Source organism: Sebastes fasciatus, chromosome 8, assembly GCF_043250625.1.
Source record: "Sebastes fasciatus isolate fSebFas1 chromosome 8, fSebFas1.pri, whole genome shotgun sequence".
NCBI classification, from domain to species: Eukaryota; Metazoa; Chordata; class Actinopteri; order Perciformes; family Sebastidae; genus Sebastes; species Sebastes fasciatus.
In genome coordinates this window covers 14,512,777-14,538,025 of record NC_133802.1, presented here as the reverse complement: position 1 = coordinate 14,538,025, position 25,249 = coordinate 14,512,777, and the positions used below count along the sequence as shown (strand labels likewise).

At 42.6% G+C, this 25,249-nt stretch overlaps 1 protein-coding gene across 1 annotated transcript in view; it reads left to right on the top strand.

Moving 5' to 3' along the window:
- The window catches only part of LOC141772572 (metabotropic glutamate receptor 4-like), a 225,282-nt gene that overhangs the window by 37,180 nt on the left and 162,853 nt on the right, over nucleotides 1-25,249 (top strand). The window contains exon 2 of the mRNA XM_074643692.1: nucleotides 23,672-24,662. Coding sequence (XP_074499793.1) covers nucleotides 24,138-24,662 — 525 coding nt within the window. The 5' untranslated portion in view covers nucleotides 23,672-24,137. The remainder of the gene's footprint in view (nucleotides 1-23,671; nucleotides 24,663-25,249) is intronic.

Below are 25,249 nucleotides of genomic sequence, written 5' to 3'. Positions count from 1 at the left end.
AGAAGAGTAATGTCTACCTGAGTAGAGGATGAAGTCACTCTCCCTCTGTGTGTGTTGTAATCCGAGCTTCTCCTGGCTTTGTTGACATAGCGTGTGCATAGCGCACGCATGCTTTCAGTGCATGTGAGTGTGCCCCACTGGCTGGCTCACGGCCGCCGCGCTGCACTGCTCTCATACGGCAGTTGTCCCGGCCGATTGAGCCGTAGCGGAAATTTAGCTCCCACCCTCAGGTAAACGCTGTTAGCTCTGTCAACAGTGCTGCCGCTGTTTGCACTGTTAGCTGCCGGCTCAGCTGTTGCCATGTTGAGAGCCTTTGAGAGGCAATAGATATGCTCTCAATTTCGCGTTTAGCACCTTTTAAGATATGACACTTTATTCTGTATTGTACAGTATTCACCCATATTTCCCCCTTGTCAGTGCCGGATACGTTCTGCGCATATGCGGGCGCGCCTACCCAGTATACCAACTCTGCTTCTAATTGGCTACTGGTTTCTAAACCTAAACGCTACAATCCCCGCAGGTGCCTCCACAAGTCCCGTCTCAAGAGAGAGCTCCAGCCGGCTCATCAGCGGGTTCTGTGAGCGTGCCTGGCCGGCACCTTGAGAAGAGTGCATTAAGAAAAGAACAGGATGTTAATAAAAGCGCAGCACTGAATTTAATCCTTAATTCTCTCTGAATACGTGTATGTGTATAATCCTTCTCTTGGCACCTTGTTTTTGTTTCACTTGGAATTATCCTGTCGCTCCCGTCGGAAAACGAAGGCACAAATCCTCAGTGAGCTTACATCTGTAAACATTTCTACATACCGTACAATGTGCTATATACTGTACATCTGAAAATGTTCGCAAATATTGGGTGAATGGATGAAATCAGGGGGTACTCATGTGAGACAAGAAAGTGACCAGACTTGTCTTGACTGACTTTTTCTGCACCCACATGGGTCTCGCTACACTTAATCTGACTACATTTCCCTCGACTGGAGATAGACTGCTAGTTCGAAGGCTTTTCAGACTCGCTCCTGTTCCCTTTTCCTCCCACCTGCTTCTTGACCTGAAATCAATGTTCCAGCCCTTTCATCCTCTCTGCAGATTGCCTCAACCAGGGCTGAGTCTATCAGGCACCACCAGGCTGACATTTCCCTCTACCTGCAGCACCTACGGGGGACTCCATAAGTGACTCAGCCCCCCTAGGGACAGATAATCCCAGGCTAAAACCCCCAGATTCTGTGATTAATGATATGTCTAGTGGTTGTGACCCTTGTTCTCTTGCTGTGATGCCTCATGTCGAGCCCAGGGAGCTTTGGAGAGCTGACAAGGGAGACCTGTACAATTATGCACTGGCACAGCAAAGCAGCCCCCTGGCAAACATAGACGGAGCTTGACAGGACCTTTATTAGCAACAAGACACGCACTGCATATACAGTACAGTATATTAAGAAACAAAGCTGGAGCGTAGCCACGGTTATTTATACACAGCGTGAGCAGTTTGCAGCTTTCACAAATAGTGTAAATTTATTCTAAATGTGAACTCGTGTGGTTAAATCTCTACTACATACATGTATTCTCTATATAACCACCCATATGTTAAAGGTACCCTGTGGAGCGTTTCCCATCAAAAGGATATTGAATTGTGTTGTTGAAGCCTATAACAAAAAAGCTGAATTCTTTGAATACTTTCAAACCTGCATTGTTTGGCTATCAGTCTTCTTCTTTTCTGCCACCGACTGTCGATCAGTGTAATAACCGTCATCTATAGCTTGTCTGCTAGTCGGCAGTAATGTGCATCATATCCGCCCTCGTGTATTAGAAGAGCACAAGATACAAACAAAGATGGGAGCAGGACTAGAAACCTGTCTGCATGCTAGGATAAACTTGGTTATAACACTAACAATCTGGCTGTTTTACATTTAAGCACTAAAGGACTTGTACATCTAGAAATTTTGATATTTTAAATATAGATAGTGTTTCACAACAATAATTGTAGGTGTGTCCATCCATCCATCTGCAACCGCTTATCCCGTTAGGGGTCGCGGGGGGGCTGGAGCCGATCCCAGCCGACATTGGGCGAAGGCAGGGTACACCCTGGACAGGTCGCCAGTCCATCGCAGGGCTGACACATAGACAGACAACCATTCACGCTCACACTCACACCTACGGGCAATTTAGAGTCCACAATTAACCTAACCTGCATGTCTTTGGACTGTGGGAGGAAACCGGAGTACCCGGAGAAAACCCACGCTAACACGGGGAGAACATGCAAACTCCACACAGAAGGGTCCCAAGCCGGATTCGAACCTGCAACCCTCTAGCTGTGAGGCGCCAGTGCTAACCACTGCACCACCGTGCAGCCAGCTTGGCAAAAAAAGTTGTGTCCAAGCTTCTGTTTTAAGTTGTTTTCCAAGGTTTTACTTTGAGACGTAGTAAGAGCAGTAAGTCAAAGGCAACAGCTCCAGAGGGGCTGCTCAGTGACCAACAGATAATAAAACTGTGAGTGTACTGTGCAGCCTCCAGCTGTGATTGTGTGCAACTGTGAGAGTATGCAGCAAGGCGTAGCAAAAAAGAGACACTCATGCTCGGCTAAACTACATACTCAAAAGTACAGGAGAATTTGCATACTGAAAATGTTACCATAACAGGCACATAATGGGTCTGGATTTATATCTTTTGACCCACCATAAAGGCACACAGTCGGTACTGATAGTTTTATGTCCAAACATATCCAAATGTGAACCATATCAGGCTGAAGGTTCATTTACTGGTCGATCTTCCAATAGGCTTGCCGCGGTAGTTGGTGTTACCGGTGTTACAATCAATGCTTGGGCATACACCGATTACATTACTTGCCCACCACCCCACTGTTGTTTTGCTTCTTTAATAGAAATAAAACCCATTTGGTTCATTTTCGCGTATCAGCACTGTGTCATCAATTCATAGTCGGACGACGGACGCTACAAACTGAAAGTGAAAGTGTCTGCTCCGTACGGAGTCTCAGCGCAGAGCAGCAGGAGTCAGATTTCACACAAACGGGACGAGAGAGAGTTGACAGACAAGACGATGGCGGAGGATTTGGTGTCGATGTGGAAAACAAAAGTGCCTATTTGGCAATATTTCGGATTTACACCCAATGCTATAAGGGAACCATAACGTTAATGAGGCAATCATCGTGCGGAAGACGGGCAGTCGATGCCGGTGTGTGCGGCGAAAGCTCGACCGGAGAGGCCAGACACACCACCATCCAACGATAAAGATAAAAAAAAGCACTCTATATATATTGAGCATCATCTTTTCTGGTAAAATGTCTGGTGTAATCGGTAACACCGGTGTTGTCACAAGTTTATCAAACAGGTGGAAAACCCCTCGCTCCCAAGTGGGAAGCCAGTGAGGGACCATGTACTGGAAACTGGTTTCATCATTATGCCCTTCTGCCTACATCCCTCCCACACCAAGAGTGTGATTTAGCAGTAACAACTCTACTCTACATAGTGAGAAAAATGGGAAAATGCTAAACTCTTAGTACAGGCTGATATTTGCATCATTGTTTACAGGTAAACTGTTTTCACTCGGGGTACATACTTGGAATAATGAAGGCACAAATCGTACTAATCGAACAAATGACTTTGACCTTGTTGAAAAACGATTGCATTGTAATTGCTGCTTGGCAAGGTGCTCAGACTAAAAAGTTTCAGACAAGCCGACACAATTTAGAAAAAGTAAGGAGGAACAAAATAAATGTTTGAGAGCAAAGTCGAGGATCGTGCTTCTGACATCCTGTATAAATTTGAATACTCATCTCTGCCAAAGTGGAAACAGGAAAGTACTTGTTTCAAGTGTCATCATTGCACTCTTTAGCAGCTTATCTCCCAAATAAGTTGACTACGGTGTGAAGCTAGACTAATAAACTGCTGTGCATTGAATCTATTCCAAATGCACCTCAGATTACCACACAGACAGCACCTGATGGGTTTAGTCATCAGCTTTTGTTTATCTCATCCAGAACCAAAATATCATCACTAGAAGACGGATTATCTTCACCACAGCATCACCCCCAGTATCCAGCTGTAACATATTTTACAAAGACACTCACACAAATCTTTTTACATGATCCTTTTATGGATCAAAGTCTTTCTCAAAGCTTTCTTCTCTGAAAATCCCAATTGCTCAATCAGACACCTATTTCCACCGAGGAGCCTCAAGTTAATGACCCTGTTTCTCATCTGGGTCTCCTCCCTGTTTTCCTCTGGCGTTGAGGGTGAATGCTTAATCTTCAGGGGAAGCTGTCAGAACATGATGAATGCTAGCAGTAGACCGGCTCTCAAAACCTGCATTAATTTTTAAGCACAATTACTAGAACAAAAATTTTGAATTAAGCTATGCAAGATGACTGCAGAGGCACACGCAAGGCCTGGAAACTTACACGTTGTTTTTTTTGCTGCAACCGTATTTCAGCATATTTGAGTCACAATCTGTGAGTTTTTGCAAGAAGGACATGAAACAGAGTTTTTCACAAAAATGTTTTGCCTTGATCTCCAAACACAGAAGGTGGTGTTGCGGGACTGCTAACCCGTCCAACTCTTAGCTGTGTGGTTCGCAATCAATGTCCCATTCATGCTCTGCCTCATCTTCTTTGATCCACGAATTAACAAGACAGATGAAAGGAACAATTATCAGGTCCCACGCTTCACTTAAAGGGCCGTCTTACACACAGTTAGCTTGGTTTATGCTAAGCTGTGCTACAAAGAGCGGTTCGCATTCTCCCACTATATGCTGCGGAGAATTCGACGAAAGAGACTGAGGGGAGAGATAAATAGGACTAAGGAGGCTGTGATAGAGCAGGGAAGGGTGAATAATTAATGGGTTGTATTCAATTGTGAAAACCCAGGATGCAAAAGGCAAGCCTGTAAATATGGATGCTGCAGAGAGAGAAGGAATTTGAAAAATGCAAGTATGTCAAAGGACCCTGAATTGTGAGGTGCCCTCTTTTATCCCTGCAAAAATGATGTTTGTGATAAAGACCTTGAAGTTTGACACAAGGATTTAACAGCGGCGAGACCATACAGAGAGAGAACCCTGGAATCAAATGTGCTGAAAGCCACAAAAGAGCCACAAGGCTGAGCCCGGAGCATCTACTGTTTCTGTGTATTGACATGGAAGACACAGTCATCTCAACCTCGAAGCTCTTTATTATAATAACAGGCTTTTTTCTGTGGCCATTAATAAATCTGACAGTGTTCAACGGACACACTCAGAACATCCTAGAACATTTAACCATCTCTGTCTCATAGTATTTATATTCTTACAATGCTTTGTAGTTTGTTGTCATTGGTGCATTCCTATGATTATGCGTTTAATTCCCGGCTGCAAAACCTAATTTTCTTGGATATAAAGTTGAAGCAGAGTTGATCTCTCTCACTTAAACCTATTGAAATAAGCCTAACCAAGATGTTAAAGGGGACCTATTATGCTTTTGTGCTTTTTCCCGTTCCTTTTGTGTGTTGTATAGTTTTTTGTGCTTGTTAAAGGTCTGCAAAGTTACAAAGCCCAAAGTCCACGCCAAAGGGAGTTACTCTCTCCCACAGAAACACTGCTCCTAAACTGCCTGAAACGCCTTGCATGAAGTCCCGCCTTTTCTTCTGTAACGTGGTGATGTCACCAAGTAACACATTTGCATAATGCCTGCCTAGGGGCTAGTTTGGCATACCCTCAAACAAAGCTAGTTGGAGCGGAGCTGGAGCGGAGACCGAAGTGTGTGATTTGGTTGACCAATCACAACAGTGGTCCAGCTGACACAATCAGAGCAGACTGGGCTTTTCTCATGTTCTAGTAGAAACCCCAAATACAAGTATGCACCTGAAAATAAGCATAATAGGTCCTCTTTAATACTCTATATCAGGGGTCACCAACGCGGTGCCCGCGGGCAACAGGTCGCCCGTAAGGACTAGATGAGTCGCGCGCTGGCCTGTTCTAAAAATAGCTCAAATAGCAGCACTTACCAGTGAGCTGCCTCTATTTTTTTTAAATTTTATTTTTTTGCTATTGTTGTTTAAATCAGACTTGCATGTAACTTACAAATGACAACATATATATATAAAAACACTTAAAATTTAAAATGTTTTTTGTGTTTAATATAAATGAACTCTGACCTAGTATAGTTCAAAGGTCAGTATTGTGCGCATGACCAAAACGTAGCGTTTGTTGCGCTCATACAAACAAGCTAGCAGACGCAACGAAAATGAGGAGAAGAGTTACCCCAAAAAATGGCAGAAAAAAGAAAGAAAACATATCATTTTCACGACGAATGGGAGGTAGAGTTTTTTTTTACCACTGTGCGTGTGTCTCATTTGCGGGGCAACTGTGGCGATAGCAAAGCGGCACAATGTGGAGAGACATTTCACTACATGTCACACAAGCTACCATGCTAACTACCCACCGGGCAGCGCACTGCGAGCAGAAAAAGCCCGCGAGTTAAAGGCAGCTTTGTGCAAACAGCAGTCTTTTTTCACTAGACCGGTTAAAAACTCCCAAAAAGCAACCGGAGCCTCGTTTAGAGCTACGCAATTCTTGATGAAGAAAAAGAAGGCATTTACAGACGGGGAGGTTGTCAAAGAAGCAATGATGATAATTGCTAAAACTGTGCTTGAAGACGAGAAGTATGGAACCGATGTACTCTCCAGTCTCTCCAATGTTCAACTCGGGGCAACTACAATGGTAAGAAGAGTGTCGATGATGTCTGGGAACTTGGCCGACCAGCTGGACCGTGATCTGGCGAGGTGCCGGTGGTTCAGCATCCAGTGTGACGAGTCGGTGGACAGCAGCAGTACGGCTCAGCTGATGGTCTTTATCCGGATGGTGTTTGATGATTTCTCCACAAAAGAAGAACTTCTGACACTACTGCCCCTGAAGACAACTACGAGGGGAGTTGACATTTATAACGCAGTGAAGGAGTTTTTGGTGGAAAAAAAGGTGCTGCTGGAAAAGCTGGTATCAGTGACTACGGATGGGGCTCCTGCTATGATCGGCCGACACACAGGATTCGTTGCTCACTGTAAAGCTGACCCAGAGTTCCCAAACTTTCTGCAGTACCACTGCATCATACACCAGCAGGCCTTATGTGCAAAAGTGATCTGCTTTGAGCACGTAATGACTCCCGTCGTGAAGATCATAAACAGCATCCGCTCCAGAGCTAAACAGCACAGAACATTCAAGGTACTTTTGGAGGAGCTGTCAGCTGAATATGATGACCTGCTACTACACACAGAAATCCGATGGCTCAGCAGGGGACGAATTTTGCAACGTTTTTTGTCACTTTTGGGTGAAATCAAAGAGTTCATGCAGTCCAGAGGTGAGGACACCGTGCTGCTGGAGGACACTGAGTGGATACTTGACCTTGCATTTTTAACGGACATTACTGGGAAACTGAACAGTTTGAACTGTGAGCTGCAAGGCAAAGGTAAAACTGTCGCCGATATGATAAGTGCTTTAAATGCATTTAAAGCTAAGATGAACCTTTTCTCTGTGCATTTACAGAGAAAAAAAGTGCTGCACTTTCCCTCTGTGCAGATGGTGCTGAAAGACAATGCTTCTGCATCTGAGGCTTTTGACAAAGTTGCAGAAAAGTACTCTCAGGTCATAAACAGAGTTGGGCAAGAGTTTGAGAACAGGTTTTGTGACCTGGATCAGCTTGAGCCATGTGTGTCGTTCATTTCTAATCCTTTCATGAACGTGGACATATCATGTATTGCTGAGCAGTTAAGTGCAACATTCAGCCTGGATGCTGAACAGGTGGAGATTGAAATTGTAACACTGCAAAATGACCTCCACCTCAAAGCCCATCAGGCTGCACCAAACTTTTGGTGCCTTCTTGACACAGAAAAGTACAGTGGTGTATGCGCAGCAGCTATGAAGGTTGCAAGCCTGTTTGGTTCAACTTATCTTTGTGAATCAGCCTTTTCTGACATGAACTTCATCAAGAACAAACACAGAACACGCCTCACTGATGCACATCTGCAAGACTCACTCAGAGTTGCAGTGTCAAGTTACACACCAGAGTACAACACACTGGTTAACAGCATGCAATGCCAGGCTTCCCACTAACTGACAAAGAAACAGATAACAGATTTGGTGTCCAGTTCAAAGTGTGACATGATTTATTTAAAAATTTGAGAGTTGATTTTTGTATTTTACATGAGTTATTATTTGTACAAACATGGTGCAAAGTAATTCATGATTTGTTAAAAAATGTTAGTGGCTAGCTAGTTAAAATGGGATATTGTGATTTCACAAGACTGTCGTAGAAGTGATCATTTTCAAATGTTTGAAAAATTTGAAAAACATGTGCACTTAGAGAAAATATAAAAATAAAGTGTTGCATATTGATATTTATCTGTTTCTATATATTTGTTGTGAGAAATCATTAACATGATCAGTGTTTTCACAAAGATAAATATCATTAATTATTAATAATAACATAGAGTTAAAGGTAAATTGAGCAAATTGGCTATTTCTGGCAATTTATTTAAGTGTGTATCAAACTGGTAGCCCTTCGCATTAATCAGTACCCAAGAAGTAGCTCTTGGTTTCAAAAAGGTTGGTGACCCCTGCTCTATATGTACGACTACAACTAATTATTATTTCACATTCAATTAATCTGCTGTTCTTTTTCTCGATTAACTGATTTAATCGTTAATAAAACGTCAGAAAATAGTGCAAAATTCCCAAGAGGCATGCCTTTGAATAGTTTGTGTTGTTCAACCAATAGTCCAAATCCCAAAGGTGTTCGATTTATTATCATAAAAGTCTCAGAAAAACACCAAATATTCACACTTGAGAAACCATTTTTTGGGGCATTTTTATCTTTAAAAAATGACTTAAAGGAATACTTCATCCACAAAATGACCATTTGTATATCGATTACTCACCGCATATTACCTTGAATTCTTGAAGAAAACTTTGTTTTTCTCGCATGCTTCCACGATGAACGCAGAATCAAAAAACGGAGTAAATCCTTCTTCTCATCTGGACTCGCAGCACGCCTGCGCAATTATGAGACGGTAGAGGAGGAAGTGTTTTAAATAGTACAATTTTGGCAAAGATGCATGTGTTTGGGAAGTAGCGAGCATACGACTGGATAAACAAGACTCCGATTATACTGCACGAGTTGTGTGTGAGTTTGTATACAGATTTTGTATATAGTTTTGCTGTTGTTAAACCTGGACTCCATACACTTATACAATTCATCAAAGATTAACTTTGTTTTTGGATTCTCAGTTCATCATTGAGGCATATGAGAAAAGGTTTTCTTCAAGAATTCAAGGTAACATGCAGTGAGTATTTGATATACAAATGGTCCTTTTGATTCATTGACGAATTGTTTCAGCTCTAAATATATGAGGTATATCTTGCAACCAAGTATCAGCATTAAATTCTGAATAAATTCCAGAGTTGTAGTTTTCTAAAGCCCTTCATTCATTCATGTTTCATAAAAGGTTTTTATGTCATGTTACAGCTCTGTTCTACATTCCTTCCCGACAAATACAGAATAGAAAAGTGCAAGGACGTATTCTTGCATTAGGTCAAGCTAATTATAGAGTGTACAGTATATGGACTGTGTTAGGAGACTTGGCTTTGGACACTGAGCTCTGGTGGGATTGATGGACAGCTGGACAGGCCGCCGCCATCATGTCTCATTTGGCCATTAGCACCTTCAATCACTGCAGCTCACTGCCAGTGACTCAAAGCTCCTTGAAAGGAGCTTCTATAAAGTCAGAGGGCAGTTACTTCTCCGTCCTCAAACAGCCTCTGCGGCAGAACAGGTCAGAAGCTTCTGATGGCGGCGGGATCACAGCTGACAGGCCCTGCGGCCAGGCTGGGGGCCATTGTCACAAAGCCATGTGCTGGACCTGGCCTGAGAGACGGATGCATGCATGGAACGCGACTGACTTGAAATGCTGCTCTAACGTCAGATTTTAGATTCTGTGTTCGCAAAGTCAAGTGAAGTGTGTCTACATAGCTGTTAATCGCAGTTACAACCTTGAAAGGCTTCATAATAGCAGGATCATAAAACAGTAAATGAAAAGGACAACCCCTCCACATCATAACCTTAAACCATCAACTGAGAGTGCAGAGAACAACTCCTACGAAAACATCAATTAAGACTGAAATGGCAAGGGAAAGGCCATAGAGAGAAGAATGCCAACAAGCATCGAGAAAATCTTCAACTTCCTTTTACTGTTTCTATATTCTATGCACAGTTGGATGATACACAAATACTGTTTCCAAGCTACTGTAACATCCTTTGACTGTAACAATCACCATGCACTATTTGCCTTCAGCACTCTACTGTACCTCTCTAATGGTTTGCGAGACATTTTTCTGCCAAGAATCGCAAAAGAAAGGCTTGGAACGGGAAAAAAAGTGGCAGATTTGAATAAGAGCGCACTGGCAGCTCAATTAGCAACGATGCAAAGCTTACAACCTAATACCCTTTGATTCACTGTTTGTATCCCTGTATTTAACACTTCGTTCCACTCCTCTTGGCATGCTCATAACATGCTCTTTCAGCCACACTCCAGCTGCCCAGCATGCACATTTGACAAGATGAAGAAGGGCAAAAAAAAATCACTTTTAAAAAATCTTTAGTCTGGGGATTAAATCCATGTCATGAGACCAAAGGCTGACTGGGTATCCTTTGAAGCTGGATAGATCCCTCTAAGAAGAGATGAATGGCAAAATAGAGGAGAGATTTCAGTGTTGGCAGATAGCATTAAGCACGCTGAGCTCGGCTCACTAGTTTTTTTTAGTAATGATACCACTAAAAAGGGAAGATGACAGCGCCAGGAAGTGAGTGTGCTTGAAACATCGCTGGTTGTGATGTTGACAGGGACCTTTGATAGGAGCGCCAAGTAGTGTGTGGCCTGATGCTCCAGCAGCTCAATATCAATCTACCGTTGACCTGTGAGAGCATCTCGTCAAAGGAAATTATTGTGGAAGAGATATGCAGATACAGAAAATCTATTGCCAACTATTATGATAATCGATTGATCAGCTCAGTAATCTTTTATTGCAAATTGGTTTTAGCTTCTCCTTTGTGACTATTTATTAGTCCTAAACTTGATTGGATTTTATCTATGAGGTTAATTATAGTAATGTGTATTTAACATCCTTCTCCAGAATAAGAAGAGTCTCTATGCTTTTTTTTTCTGCCACCATTTGCTCCACCAGTCCCATACAACCTTGTTTTAGTGTTTGTCACTGAGCAGCTCTTCTCTAATTCGATTGTTCCCAACAGGGATGACTAGTTTTTGCAGCAAAGGTTACATCACAAAACACCACAGACGACGAGCAAAGTGCAGGCGTTTTAGAAACATTAAAAATAAAAGATGTATATACAGTACAGGAACATTAAAAATCAATAAAATCACTAGAAGCCGTGATCTTGGTGAAAAAGAAACCGCTAAAACTGATAAATATGGCAATAAAGCAATGAATATAACCGGGTAGGTACGCAGCGATTAAAATTCCTGAGAGTTCGGCTGAGCTCTTTGCACAGAGGACGAATGAAACAAGAGCGTCGGTGCTTTTCTCTGAGCGCTGGGAGAGAAATGTGTTATTAAAGCCCTACTGCTGTGACCTCCTGACACTCATTGAAATCCCTCAGAGTACGCTCCATTTGGCCCTGCCAGCACGCCACATGCTGTGTAGTGACAGGGCTGGGGGAAGCTACTTAGAGGACAAGTGACAGGTATTACATTGAATCCCTATTGGCAGTGTAGGGACCCAGCATCTAGCTGGTTTCAAGTGACCTCATGACCTCAGTAACCTGATCCTTGACCACAGGACTCATCTCAGTCCTCATTGGCTACAGTAACATTTCACACCTAGGTGTGAAATTCACACAGAACAAAACCAGAGGAATGTTCTTTGTTCCTTCTCTTTCGACTCTTTCTTCTCATCTGCTCATCTCTCCTGACGTGTGAGAGGTGAGCTGCTGCGCTCTCTCTGCTCTTCATCTACTCAACCCAGGCTGACCTGGTTGAGGTGAACGGCTCTCAAGTCCAGAACTTGCAAAACACTTCTGGTTCTGATCAATGGCCTGTTAGGAAACATCCATTGCAACCAAGGAACCAAACGGCAGACGACGCGAGTGCTCTGCCCTTTCCACCAGCTAACTTCAAGCTATCAAGCAAAGAAGTTAGCACCAAACTAACAGCAAAGACGACCTCTTTGACTTGGAACCACAACTTCAACACATGGAATCACAAACCCTTTTCTTCCATGGATTGGTAACGTACTGGGCCTTAGCATTAGCAATCGCACAGGGCTGAGCAAGACTGTTCAACTTTGATTTCTAGAAAGTACTTGTATTGATTTGGTTTAATGTTATTCATTGAGTTTGACTGTGTTGATTTATCTGTATTTGATTTTTGGGTAACTGGCTTCGCCACATCTGATGTGTTTAGTTTATGCTTCACATAGACAAGGTCTTGCATGCAAACTAACCATCTTTTCTAACCCACTGCATATCTAACACACATAAAGATCACATACACAAACTGTGAATTAGTTAAACATAAACATACAGCTTCAGATAATCTTAACCCCACATCACCCCCCTCTCTGTCCTTCTTCTCAGAAGAACAAAGAGGTCATGTGGTGACATGCTGATGGCCATCTTTGATTCCGCCATCTTTGATTCAGCCATCTTTGTAGTTTTACAGTGCCCGCCATCTTGTTTGTAGGCCATACAGACATTTTGAGACAAGAACCCATCTTGTTTCCCCCCCCCCCCCTCTCTCTCTCACACACACACACACACACACACACACACACACACACACACACACACACACACACACACACACACACACACACACACACACACACACACACACACACACACACACACACTTTGTTTGGTTTGTTTAGTTTAGTTATTTAGTTAGATTAATATTGTGTTTTGAACCTTTATTAACTTGTAAATAAATGTTTGTGGAATATACATGCTGGTCTCTTTAATGTTGCACAAGAGTGAATACTGCCAACCTCTGCTATGTCAAGAACTCCGATATCCTTCAACCTTTACTATCTATTTTGGTTATAGTTATTAATTTAATTATTAATCAACGTTCCAAATTGATAGTTTAGCATATATAATGAGACTATATTAACGTTTTGGTCATTGGTCCCTGATTCCAGGGTGGTGCCCCGTTTATTATTGATGTTTATTGATAATCTTTATTAATATTAATAATTCTATTATTATTTATTAATTAATTTGCTAATAACCAAAACCTACCAAAGTATAACCCCTACAGCAGGCAATCAAACAAGATGATCAAACAGTGGCAGGTGGTGTGGATAAAGCTGTGGGAACACTTCTCGGGGTAAACAAGCTGCATTAAGTATCAGGTAAATATCATAAATATCAGGTAGGGCAATGTGTGAAACGCATGTGTTCACTGGTCTCCAGTCTCCATACGGTGCGTGCCATTTTGTGAGCCAAATGTAAATGGAGTGGAAACCACACCCATTTGGCACGAACCAGCATTGTGCCGGTAGGGTTTGGAGCTCGTCCTGAGTTTCCTGAAAACACCATATATCAGAAAGGGATGTATGATTATCTCCACCAATGACAGTGCCAGTGCCGGTGAAAATGAGGTCCAGGTGTTCAACAGTGAAATCATGGCAGGGAGCCGTGCCTCTTTGAATTGATAGAAGTCGGTTTGCTTGCTTTTACCAGGAGGTAACTCTTTGGTCCAGAGGAAAAAAATGGAAATAACAATTACATTCTGAAAGAGACACAGTCGCTGTAAACAGACTGCCTCCCGCCCCTGATTCCCCTGTTGAACACTTGGACCTCATTTTAAACTGGGACTTTGGCTTGCGGAGACAATCATACATCACTTTCTGACGTTTACAGTTTTCAGGAAAGATTTCTCTCTCTCTCTTTCTCTCTCTCTCTCTCTCTCTCTCTCTCTCTCTCTCTCTCTCTCTCTCTCTCTCTCGTTCTTCCTCAGACACGATGTTGCCTTTGAGTCCTTCTTGAACAGTCAGCTCCCCCTCTGCATCCCACGTCTATATGTAAAGGAACACAGAATAGAAGTGAATGGCGGTGTTCTCATGCTAAAATTTCCACTTTATCCATTCAAGCATGCCTCAACATTGAAACCCTCTTTGACAGGGTGGCAGCAACCGGAGGGATGCAGTATTCATACAGTCGCTTCTGTCTCCAGGAGCGCAGATAAACCCGGGCTATACTTAGAAGCTCAATGCGCGATTTGAAATATGTGATTCCCCGCAAATACGTCTTTGCCCCCCTATTGTCACCATCAAGGGGAGGTGCACTCGGAGCATTTGCTTTCTCTGACAAAACTATCTTGCCTGCACACTCTGAGACGTGCTCAGCGCTGTTAGCCAGCTATTACTTGACTATTAGGGCGCCGCTCTCAGGGAGAGATTTATTGGATTCAGAGAGTGCTTTACATGGCAGCCACCACAGTCTTCCTTCATTTGATTTGTGTGCAGAAGCCACCAGAAATGTTTCATTCTAGCTTGAAAGAAATTTGCCTTTTAGCTTTGTTGTTTCTTCTCCTACAGCGAGCTAATTTCCAATTTGTGTAGGAACTCAATCGGCTGAAATGTACTTAAAAGATAGAAGTGCCACCTAAGAATGGTTGTATACCTCTAAAATAATTTCTTAATCTTTTAGTCTAAAACCATACACTGTATATAAGAAGTGGACGTAGTGACGTCACTCATTGGATTTTGGACTGCCGTTTTGAAGCCTCAAGTTTGGCATTTTGGCAACCAGAAGTGACACGAGAGGGTGAAGCTAAGTACAAGGCGACCAAAAAGATTACAATTAACTTTCATGAACTGTAAACACACTGTGAAAGGGTTAAAGTTCTAAGACAAAAACACAAACAACTCATAGACCGGACAACGCCGTGGTAGCAACCTGTCACTCACAAGGTAGCCACGCCCTAAAGCATCCCCTGCTTTATCTGTCTATTTTGAACATCATGCTATATTGAAGAAGACTTGAAACTAATGATTAAGACCATAAACTCATGTTTACAATGTTTACTGAGGTAATAAATCAAGTGAGAAGTAGGCTCATTTTCTATACAATCAGACTTCTTTTTGCAACCAGAGGAGTCGCCCCCTGCTGGCTATTAGAAAGAATGCAAGTTTTAAGGCACTTCCGCCAAAGAACGTATATTGCCAAGAAATGAAAGTCAATTGTTTGTTCCATTGCAACATCAGCGCCAAGAGTAAAACAAAATAATCTCTATTGTCATATTCTACCGAAATGTATTGTATAATAATAATATATTACAAATATAATAAGCGTTTTCAGTCCAAAATGGCAGCAGCGGCTGTTGTCAAAAAACACCGGAGTTTCGTCTTTTTGCTTCTGCATTGGCTTCACTTTTCAGACCCGAAGGTTGCCGCCTGTCTAAATCGCTGCCCTTAATGTGAAAGATAAATTCAGATTCTCGTCCTTCCTCTCATTTTGACTTCTAGTGTCATTCCTGTCTCTCTAATCCTTCATCTCCCCATACATGACACCAGTTTATCGATCTGCAGGATACAGAGTGTCACAGCATCATCTGGCTTGACTATCAATCAGTTCGATCGGTTCTATTCATTCTGAATGTGCCACATATGGAGCAACTGTGAGAAACTCTCCCATGTTCAACATCTACATCGTTGTTGTACTAATGCTGAGCGTGTCTGCAGCCTAGTTTGTAAAAAATAAAAAGCACTCCACTGTAGCTGACTCTTCATACTGTCCACTCCTTAAGTCTGTCTCATTTGGCACATTTAGGACATCCTGATTCAAGCACTTATATGAACTACGGCGTCTGGCTCCCTCAACAGCAAAGCTCAAAGGGTGCTTTTTGTGTTGATGTTGTAAACTGTGTTGCGACATGAAAAATTAGTTCAAGCAAAGTGGGACACACACACATAAAGCCTCAGCTAGTGCCTCTTGTTCATTGCTTCGCTGCCTCTCAGACAAACATTTCTTATCTCTTCCTCCCTCAAAAAAAATTCCATCTTGAATTAAAAATAGAGGAAACACCAGGACAAAGTCGTATCTTTCCCTTCACCCCTACGGTCCTTATAGCATTAATTGCGCATATGTTGGCAGAGGCTTGAAGGGTTGAGCCATGAATAATTCATATTTTACATACATGCAGTGAGGAGGAGTCATGGTTTAAAACCGCAGCTAGTGGAAATTGCGTCATGTAGCACAGAATCTGTATAAAGAGTCATTTAAATGCTGCAACACTGCATCCAACCAACAGTTCATTTCTAAGATTCATTTCTATCATCTTGATCTATAAAGGTAACAAAGGCGTTCCAGCTGAGAGGAGGATATTTGTTCAGAAGATACTCTTGTACTCTGTCTGCATGAAGCCTGTATTGATAGATTTGTTAATTTAAAAAATCACATTTGGGATCATTTTCTGTAACAACGACACCCGTATGATTCAGGTATAAACACAAAAGAAATAGTCTTGTGAATCTATAATCTCATTGTTATGTCTATGACCTCTTTAAAGAATTGTTTTGACTCATTCTGCATTTTCCCCATCAGACGCTCTCCACAGAAGTCTTGAATCATCTTCCCTGTTAGCCCAGGGCAGCAACACAGACTGTTTGTTAATGGAATCTGCATACCGCATAAAGAAAGTGTTAATGAGCGAATATGAATATCTCCAGCTCTGGTTGAGCGAGCTAATGGACAGTGTCCTGGAGAGGGGGTGGAGTGTAAGGGAGAAAAGGGGAATTCGTTTGGAGGTGGGTGTCTGATGTGTGTAATGGAGATGGGATGAATGCAGATAGCCTCGTATATAGAGTCACAATGCATGTAATGAAGCTGTGTTGAAAAACCCCCCTCTGCTTTCCATTTCTTTCCAGCCCTTTCTATGCCGCCGTACCCTTGTATCCTTGTTTTTTTTGTCTTCACTACCTTGAATCTGACTCATCATACAAGGACAGTTTCACACAGATTTAATGTGACAGTGACTCAGAATATGAAGCATCCGTGGTGACTTGTGTAATATTTGCCACAGAGGTTGCGCTGTACTCTTAAAATTGTCAAGCACAGGGGTTTTCAAACAGATTTTTTAGATTCACTTATACTTTCCAAGGATAAGGATGTCACGATACCAGAAATGTAGTAGTCGATACCAATACCTGTGAAATTCCACGATTTTCAATACCCAATTTGATACCATAGTAAAAAACAAAAACAAAACAAATTCCATGTCCTTCAACATACTCTCCTTTATTACCGATTGCATACTGTTTTTTGCAAATTTATTATTAATCCCTGATAATCAGCCTCAAGGTTTTCTCGCCAAAAAACTATACTTTACTAAATTACATTTGAATACATCATGATAGCGTTATAATTTACCTATGCTTATTTTTACTGAATAGAGCTTGAATGCATCATTATGTAACTCAATGTAACCTCTGTACGTTGGCTGTTATTTATCCAAGCATGCTGTGCTGCCCACCGGCTGCTAACAGCTAACGTTAGCAGCTCCTCCTGCAGATTTCAATATGGTTTGGTTGTTCATAATGTAACATTATCAGGAACATTTTCTATTGTCTCTGGGACGCCATAAGTCTCGAACCCTGATCCCCGGTACCTGCGGTAGCTTACTGTAGAAAAACGAGTACCGTCACATTTTCAGAATTTTGGCATTGACTTGGTACCAAAGCATCAGTTTTCATGACATCCCTAACCGAGGATATCACTATTTCCGCTGTCCATCACGAATAAACATCCATACATTTGCTCAGAGATCAGAGAAAAAAGACGCTACTCATGAGTCCAGAACTTGCCTGAGAATCACCACGTACTGTATTTAAGTTTTCTTCAGTATCAAAGTAATGCAGTGACTGCTAATTGCTAATTCGGCATACTTTTAATGGTGTCTGTTTGCCAAAATGTAAACAAATATAGGCTTACCAAAGCTATCCCAAAGCATTATGGAAACTGTAGTTCCAAAACATAAAGGATGATTATCCCTCAAGTCAAAGTAAGACAAAGACTAATAATAGGTGTGACGAAAACCATTAAAATCCACTTTTTTTCATGGTACACTATCAATATATTTTTTCTAGTAGGCGAACACACATACATACATAGCCACCCCTAACGTAATATGTTATTCCATCCATGTAATTTACTATTTGCATGTATAGAAAAACAAAAGAAATGTCAATTACATTTTACAAGGGTTACAAGACATCTCTAACATGCTGCAGACTGCATTACAATATCCTCCTCCAATATACTGAGGTGTAAATAAACTACATTCTTCTCAAACACCACAGCCGGTGAGTCACTTCTTTTACAGGATCTGTCACTACTCTCCTTGGCAATGAGGACAGGCTTTTTTTCCCCCACTGCCTTTATTGTCTAAAAAACAATAGTCACAGTCATCAGTTTGACGCCAATAATAATTAAGCTCCGGGCATCTTTTGTGTTTCAGCAGAAACTGACACAGAAACAGTCTATGTCACAGAAAAAAATTATACCGAGGCAACTGAACATTACAATTCTGTCCTCTGATGGATTGCTGGGATTTAAAAAATGAGACAATAATGTTAAAATGACAATTACTTTAAAACAGCTGTGCATTGAGTCACGAGGAGCTACTGCAACGATTTCCACTCTCTCCAGCCTTCATTTTCTTCTCATAAGCAGGTCAACTTATATAGTACCTGATCATCTGAAGCTACAAAAACATATCCATGTATCCTAGCAGACAGACAGTGTAACACTCTCTGTACTGAGGACTTTATCTCCATTCTCCACCGTGATCATATTGGTCTTTTGGGCCTAAGTATCTCCTCTGCTGAAGCAGAACGGCCAAAACAGCAGTTCCCTGTCGGATTAGGACATCACTGTCAGACGGTCCCAGCTCCACTGTGACAGACCTATTAGCAGGACGCATGTCATTGGGAGGCTTTGCCGAGGCGACAGTATGTAAAGTCGAGGGGTGTGTCTTTCTGCATTACTTTGGTGCTTTTCAGAGTTTAGAGAAAATAAATTAAACATCAAAACATGACACCATCAAATACTAAACTGTAGCAGTAGCAGTACACCTGTAGCACCAGTATTTTTGTGTAAAGCTTATTTAGTGGTTCTGAAGATAACATATCTGGTTGCACATAGCTTTACACATTGTTAGATCAGTGTGGATGCAGATATCAGCTGCAGCACCTGCGGGTGTCAGTGCTTGGTTCAAGTGTTAAAGCTTTTCTAGTATTCATCGGAATAGGAGGAGTTAATAGGAGACATTAACTGTTGATGCTTAACACCTGCTGTGTAAACACCAACTATAAAGATGGCTTTGATTATAGGGATGCACAACGACAATGGCACGCCATTGGTATCGGCAGATAAATGCTTTAAAAGGCCCAGACACACCAACCCGACATCAAAGAACTGCGGCGACGAAGTCCACCAGTTGCGTCGCCCCCAGTCATCTTTATCTTGGCCAAAAAGTTGCACTTGAACACATCGCAAACACTACAGCCGACGGCCAACTACCATGTACGTTCTGCACCTGCTTGACATAAAATACCTCTCCACACTAGCAGTTCACAGTAGTCTGTATTCGTCATTCAAAAAGGGAAACTGGAAGACCGAGGACGGCGGATATACAAGCCTTTGTTATGATGCGTGCATGAAACAAAGCGATGTTTGCCAACCATTTTCACACCACTCTCACTCACCACTTAGCTTCATTCCAGACGGCCATGTCGTTGTGAAAATATCTGTGTATTGGAATGATGAAATGAGATGAAGATGAAACATGGAGAGCAGTCTGTGTTTTTCCTCTTGACTTTACTCGTTGGCTTGCTTTCCTCACTTCCGTTTCTCTTCTCATGCACTGATTTGTTTAAGCTGAACAGCCAATCAGAGTGATTTCTCTCACCGACGAGCTCCGCGGCTGATTCAACATGATGAATTGGCTGAAAAACCTCCGACACAGGCAGTCTAGAGCCGACTGTGCGGGACACACCAAAAAAACTAGGCCGATGGACGCTCACTGACAACCGCAAAAGCCGACAGCCGACTGTCGGCTTGGTACGTCAGGGCCTTAAAAATATCTGCATTGGCGGATTAAAATGCAAAAAAAAAATTTCTGCGTTGTGGAGGTTTTTTAAAGTGTCCAAAGCACGTAGCAGAGTTACAATTTACAACGACTGCTCAGCGTCGGTCATGTGAGGAGGAGCCAAATTGCATACCTTCAACACTACAAATTGAATTACCCATCTGAGAGCCGTCATCCTTTTTGAAATAGGTCACATTTACCCTGGTTGTGCTTATTATCAGGATTGTCTCAGGGACAGCTTCATCCAAGACTGTTAAAGTAGGATGATTTTTTCAGTTTTGGTTGAACATAAAAATAAATCTGGCATGTTTTATATGTAACTGAAGTTGAAGTAATTTCTTATTTTGCCCAGAGAATGTGTACACTTTGAAAAGCTTTGTATTTAATGTCTGCATTTGCCAGTGGGCCATCATGATAACAGTAGGTATAATAATATGTTAATTCCACTGCAGGAGAGACTTTTCTCTGCAATTAGGTGGAAAAACATGTGCGTCTATTGGTATCAGAATCGGCTAAAATGATTTGAAAAATATTAGCATATAGGCAAAAATCCAATATCGTGCATTCCTACTTTGATGCTGTATAATATAGCTGAAATTATACACTGTTGCTAATTGTTGGCCGAGTTGCCTTAGCAACAGTCTGACTTGGTGGGAGTTTGCTTGTCTTTCTGCCTCGGTGTTGGCTGGCGAGTCGCCAAAGGCTGATTCAAAATTTTGAATTCTGTCGGCAATCTTTGATCGTTTGGCAGAGAGGAGGTTTTAACAGTTTCAGAGGCAGTTGTGTCCCTTAATTTTTAGCACTTAATCTTTTTACAGCTCTCCAATACTTAGTTAAATCCCCGAGAGAATCTCCCTAGTGGGCATTAAAACTTTCCTATGCTTGTAACAAATTTAAGTAAATTGCATTCAATTAAAATGTCAGTGTGTGGCGCTGCTGAAAAAGAGCCTTTATTAAAAAAAAAAAACTCAATGCAGCTAATTGCTCTGGAAACAATTACCAAGATAGATTTTAAAATATCTAAAAAAATAAATCTTGATGTCTTTCTCCACAATGACGATGCTTTATATGAAATATTCAATTTCAATTTAAAGTACAAAAAAAAATGTACTGAGCATAGCTGAAATGGCTTTATTTACCGTTGGAAATCGGATTAATTCGCCCTACAAGCAAACAGACTTTAATAGTGTAGCATTAATGAATGGTTTCCGCTCACTCAACCATGTGGAAAGCACACAAATGCCAGCAAAAAAAAGGCATCCCTGTCTCATATATTGTAGACAAACTCCAGTAAAGACTATACTCAAAAGTTTACTCCATGGCAACGTGTGATTCCATTTGAGAGAAACCCTTAGAGGAGTAAACCCTACAGCTTTGTCAGCCGTCAGCATGGCAGCACACGCAGCAGCGCACGCAACAGCGGGGGGACTGTGGTCGAGTGCAGAGGAAGCCGGAGTTCCTCCTCGTCACAGTGAGGGGAGACGGTTGCTGTGTGGATTCTGCAATTTCCCCTGACTCCTGCTCTCTGCAGACAGCTGATGTTTATCTGCTCTGCCCATCTGGGCCTTGTAACTAAACATCTGGTAAAGCTGCCGCAGTATTTCACAGAGTGATGACAGCGAAGAGGGCACTGCTGTCCACCCCTTTCCGAAAGGATCTTGAGAGGCAGCGAGGACTTCATCTGAGGTGTCAAAGCTCGTTCTTAAAACCTGACTCAATTACCACAACGCTGTCCAGCACTGAAGACATTCATCTGGTTGTTTTTGTTCAGCGGGGCACGGCAATTATCCCGATGGTAGTTTGTAATCACAATGATGAAGGATAAGGTGATTTTGAAATGAGAAGCAAATTCCTTGCCTGCAGCTTTTCTCCTTCATTTCCAGGCTGAGATTATGATCCCTTTGAAAATTATCAAACAACATTATTATCCAAATGCCCACGAAGAGAAATGCAATCGTCAAATTAAAAAGCTATTTTCGGGCCACCCATGCTGCAAATCTTTTCAAAGTATTGCTCTGGAGTATCATTACGGTCCACGCAACATTTTCCTCCGACATGGTGCTTTTGTAATGGTGGTTAAAAAGCAGGTGTCGCTCCATCACCATTACCCGTGGCGCCGCTTTGAGCAAGTGCAGCAGGTTGGCCTTTTTTTTTTTTTTTACAAAAGCCTGCTTAGCCACCCTTCCCTCGTCCTTCTTCTCTTCTTCTAAGCTTTCCCCTATATGAGATGTTTTTGCCGCGACTGGTCATACATTATGGATACTGTGTTTTAGGGGGGTGATCTGTGCAGAATGATATAAATATCTCCTTTTGGTTCCCAGCAGGATACAGGGGGGGAGCAGCACTGTGTAGCGTTAGAACTGCGCGTCTTTATTATTTGATTTGATGTCCAAAGTAAAAGACGCACACGCGACTGACAGACGGCAACGCCGTCTTTAATTCATGAGTGGTGGCAAATCTCTTGACACCTCAATGAGAGGTAGTTCTACAAATATGTACTCAAACAGAGGATAAAGATGCTTGCCACTACACAAATAATTGCACTGCTCCACAGTGATGGGTGGGACAGCTGCTGCTGCAAGGGAGCGCAACTTTCTGATCCTGAGCGAGTTTTTGCCCTCTGTGTCCTCTGCTCCAGGCCGCGCCACCACTGCGGGAGGCTGTATGTTAGCATACAAAAGCAGCAGGAAGTAAAGCCTGACAGATATGTGGTGTGTGTGATGGTCAATTGAGAGAGAGAAAGAGAGGCAGCGCTGCGGGACTCTCCCACTATGTCCAGATCCTCTGCTCTATTAGTCTGGCACTGTGGGGGGAAGCGAGCCTGCTGTTGAGAGAACACCCACACACAAACACACACACATATATATATAGAGAGTACCCATTACCACTATTGATACAAGGGGTAGGTGAGACTATGAGGGATCAGATGTGCAAAGAGCAGATGTGTTCCTAACCCGAGGAGTATTGTTTCTTTCATTATCAGAATCCCCTGCTCTTAATTTAGCGATATATTTCATAACCTTTTTGGTAAAACACTCCGGGAGAGGATCTACATGAGGAGAGCGGTGTGCGGTTATGAAGTCAGTGGAACGGCGCCAGGCAGCAGCGAATCAGTTATGCTCAAGGCACATAGAAATAATTCATCGCGGTGCTCTGAAAGCAGCCGATGCATGGGTGCAACACAGGACAGATTTCCTGTGTTGAGTGCTGGGTCCATGGTATTATTTCAGCTTGAATTTTAGGAGCCGGAAATTAGTTTGGAACTCTGTGACGGTCCTTTGCAAATGTGCGGTTCTGAATATTATATCAATTAAAATAATGGAGTGTGTGACATAGCAGGTTGTGTCCCACCTGCTGACATAAGTAGGACTGTGTTTGAGACCGATACAAGGCAAACCAACTGCTATTCCTGATCAGATCAATGCAACTCCATTTCATCTTTCACTTCCCATCTCTGTAGAAAATACAGAGTTGCTCTTTCTGCTGTTTTCCTCAGTGTCTAACACCTCTCCTCTCCTTTTTTTTCAGGAGCCCTGCTGTGGAACCCGCCGGGTCGCCTCATGACTGAAGGACCTAGAGGAGCGCCGAATGCACCCGAGTGATCCTGGAGAAGCAGAGAAGAGAGGCTAACTCTCCACCTTTGTTCTCGCCTTACGAGAACGCTCCTCTCTGTGGACTCCCGTCTCGGCTCACCCCTGCGCTGTTTAGTTACCGCGCGTATAGCTGCCACTCTCAGGTGCAGGAAAAACGAGTAAAACACAAGGAGCAGAGAAGAAAGAGATAAAGAGAGAGCGAGGCTGCATAATTAGTATTACCGCGTTTGTGTCAGAGCTAGAAACCATGAGAAGAGGCTTCTGAAGACGACTGTGCTCTGAAAAACACTGCGGCTAACCTTCAGGACATTTGTGTATGTGTGTGTGTGTGTGGGTATATGTGTGTCTTTCATTTTCAAAGGACTTGAATTTGTGTTTGGATGCGGATTTAGCCTTTCATTATGACTCTGCGAGGAGGCTTTGAGAGAGGCTGCAACAGAGGTGTCTGCTTCTGGCTGCTGCTGCTGGCTTGTTATTCCTCCATCGCCTTGGCAGCCAAACCCAAAATGCCGGGCCACACGCACCTAAATTCAATACGCATTGATGGGGACATATCTCTGGGCGGGCTGTTCCCAGTGCACGCGAGGGGAAACGACGGCAAAGCCTGCGGCGAGCTGAAGAAGGAGAAAGGGATCCACAGGCTGGAGGCCATGTTGTTCGCCCTGGATCGTATCAATAATGACAATGAGCTGCTGCCTAATATCACCCTGGGGGCTCGCATTCTGGACACCTGCTCCCGGGACACCCATGCTCTGGAGCAGTCGCTGACGTTCGTCCAGGCATTGATTGAGAAGGACTCAACCGATGTCAAGTGTCTCAGCGGAGGGCCGCCCATCATCACTAAGCCGGAGAGAGTGGTGGGAGTGATTGGTGCGTCTGCCAGCTCCGTGTCAATCATGGTAGCCAACATTTTGCGACTATTCAAGGTCAGTGTCTCCCACGGCAACTACTTCCTACTTTACTTTTTCTTCAATGTCTTTCTGATCATGGTTGTAGCGCACACGGATATATTAAAGTATTCCCTGCAGGATATTCACAGCAACATATTTTTTGGAGAACTTTCAGTTGGAAACAATAATAAACAAATAGCAAACTTTGAATCTGACGCCGAGTCAATATCACCACATTGTAACCACTTAAATGGAATAAACATGCACACACAAACACTTATCATTCAGCATTACCCAGTCCGTGTTCTTATTGCTTTCCTTATGACCTTTTTAATTTCCTCACAAGCTTGAATCACATTAGTTTCAGACATCTTTTTCCCCCCACTGTCCAGAAAACCCGGATCTGATAATTACACCATAATTCTCCTCACTAATGACATTAATTTGCCGAGAGTCCTTAGTGTTGCCTTCCTCTAATTAATTCAGGGAAGCCATGCATGGCACCACGAGCACATTGCGCCGCTATTGAATATAATGTATAAAATGAGCCTCTGCGTTGTGTCGGCTCAGCGGATGCAAATATAATGTGCAAATGAGAGCAACACATAAACAATATATGACAG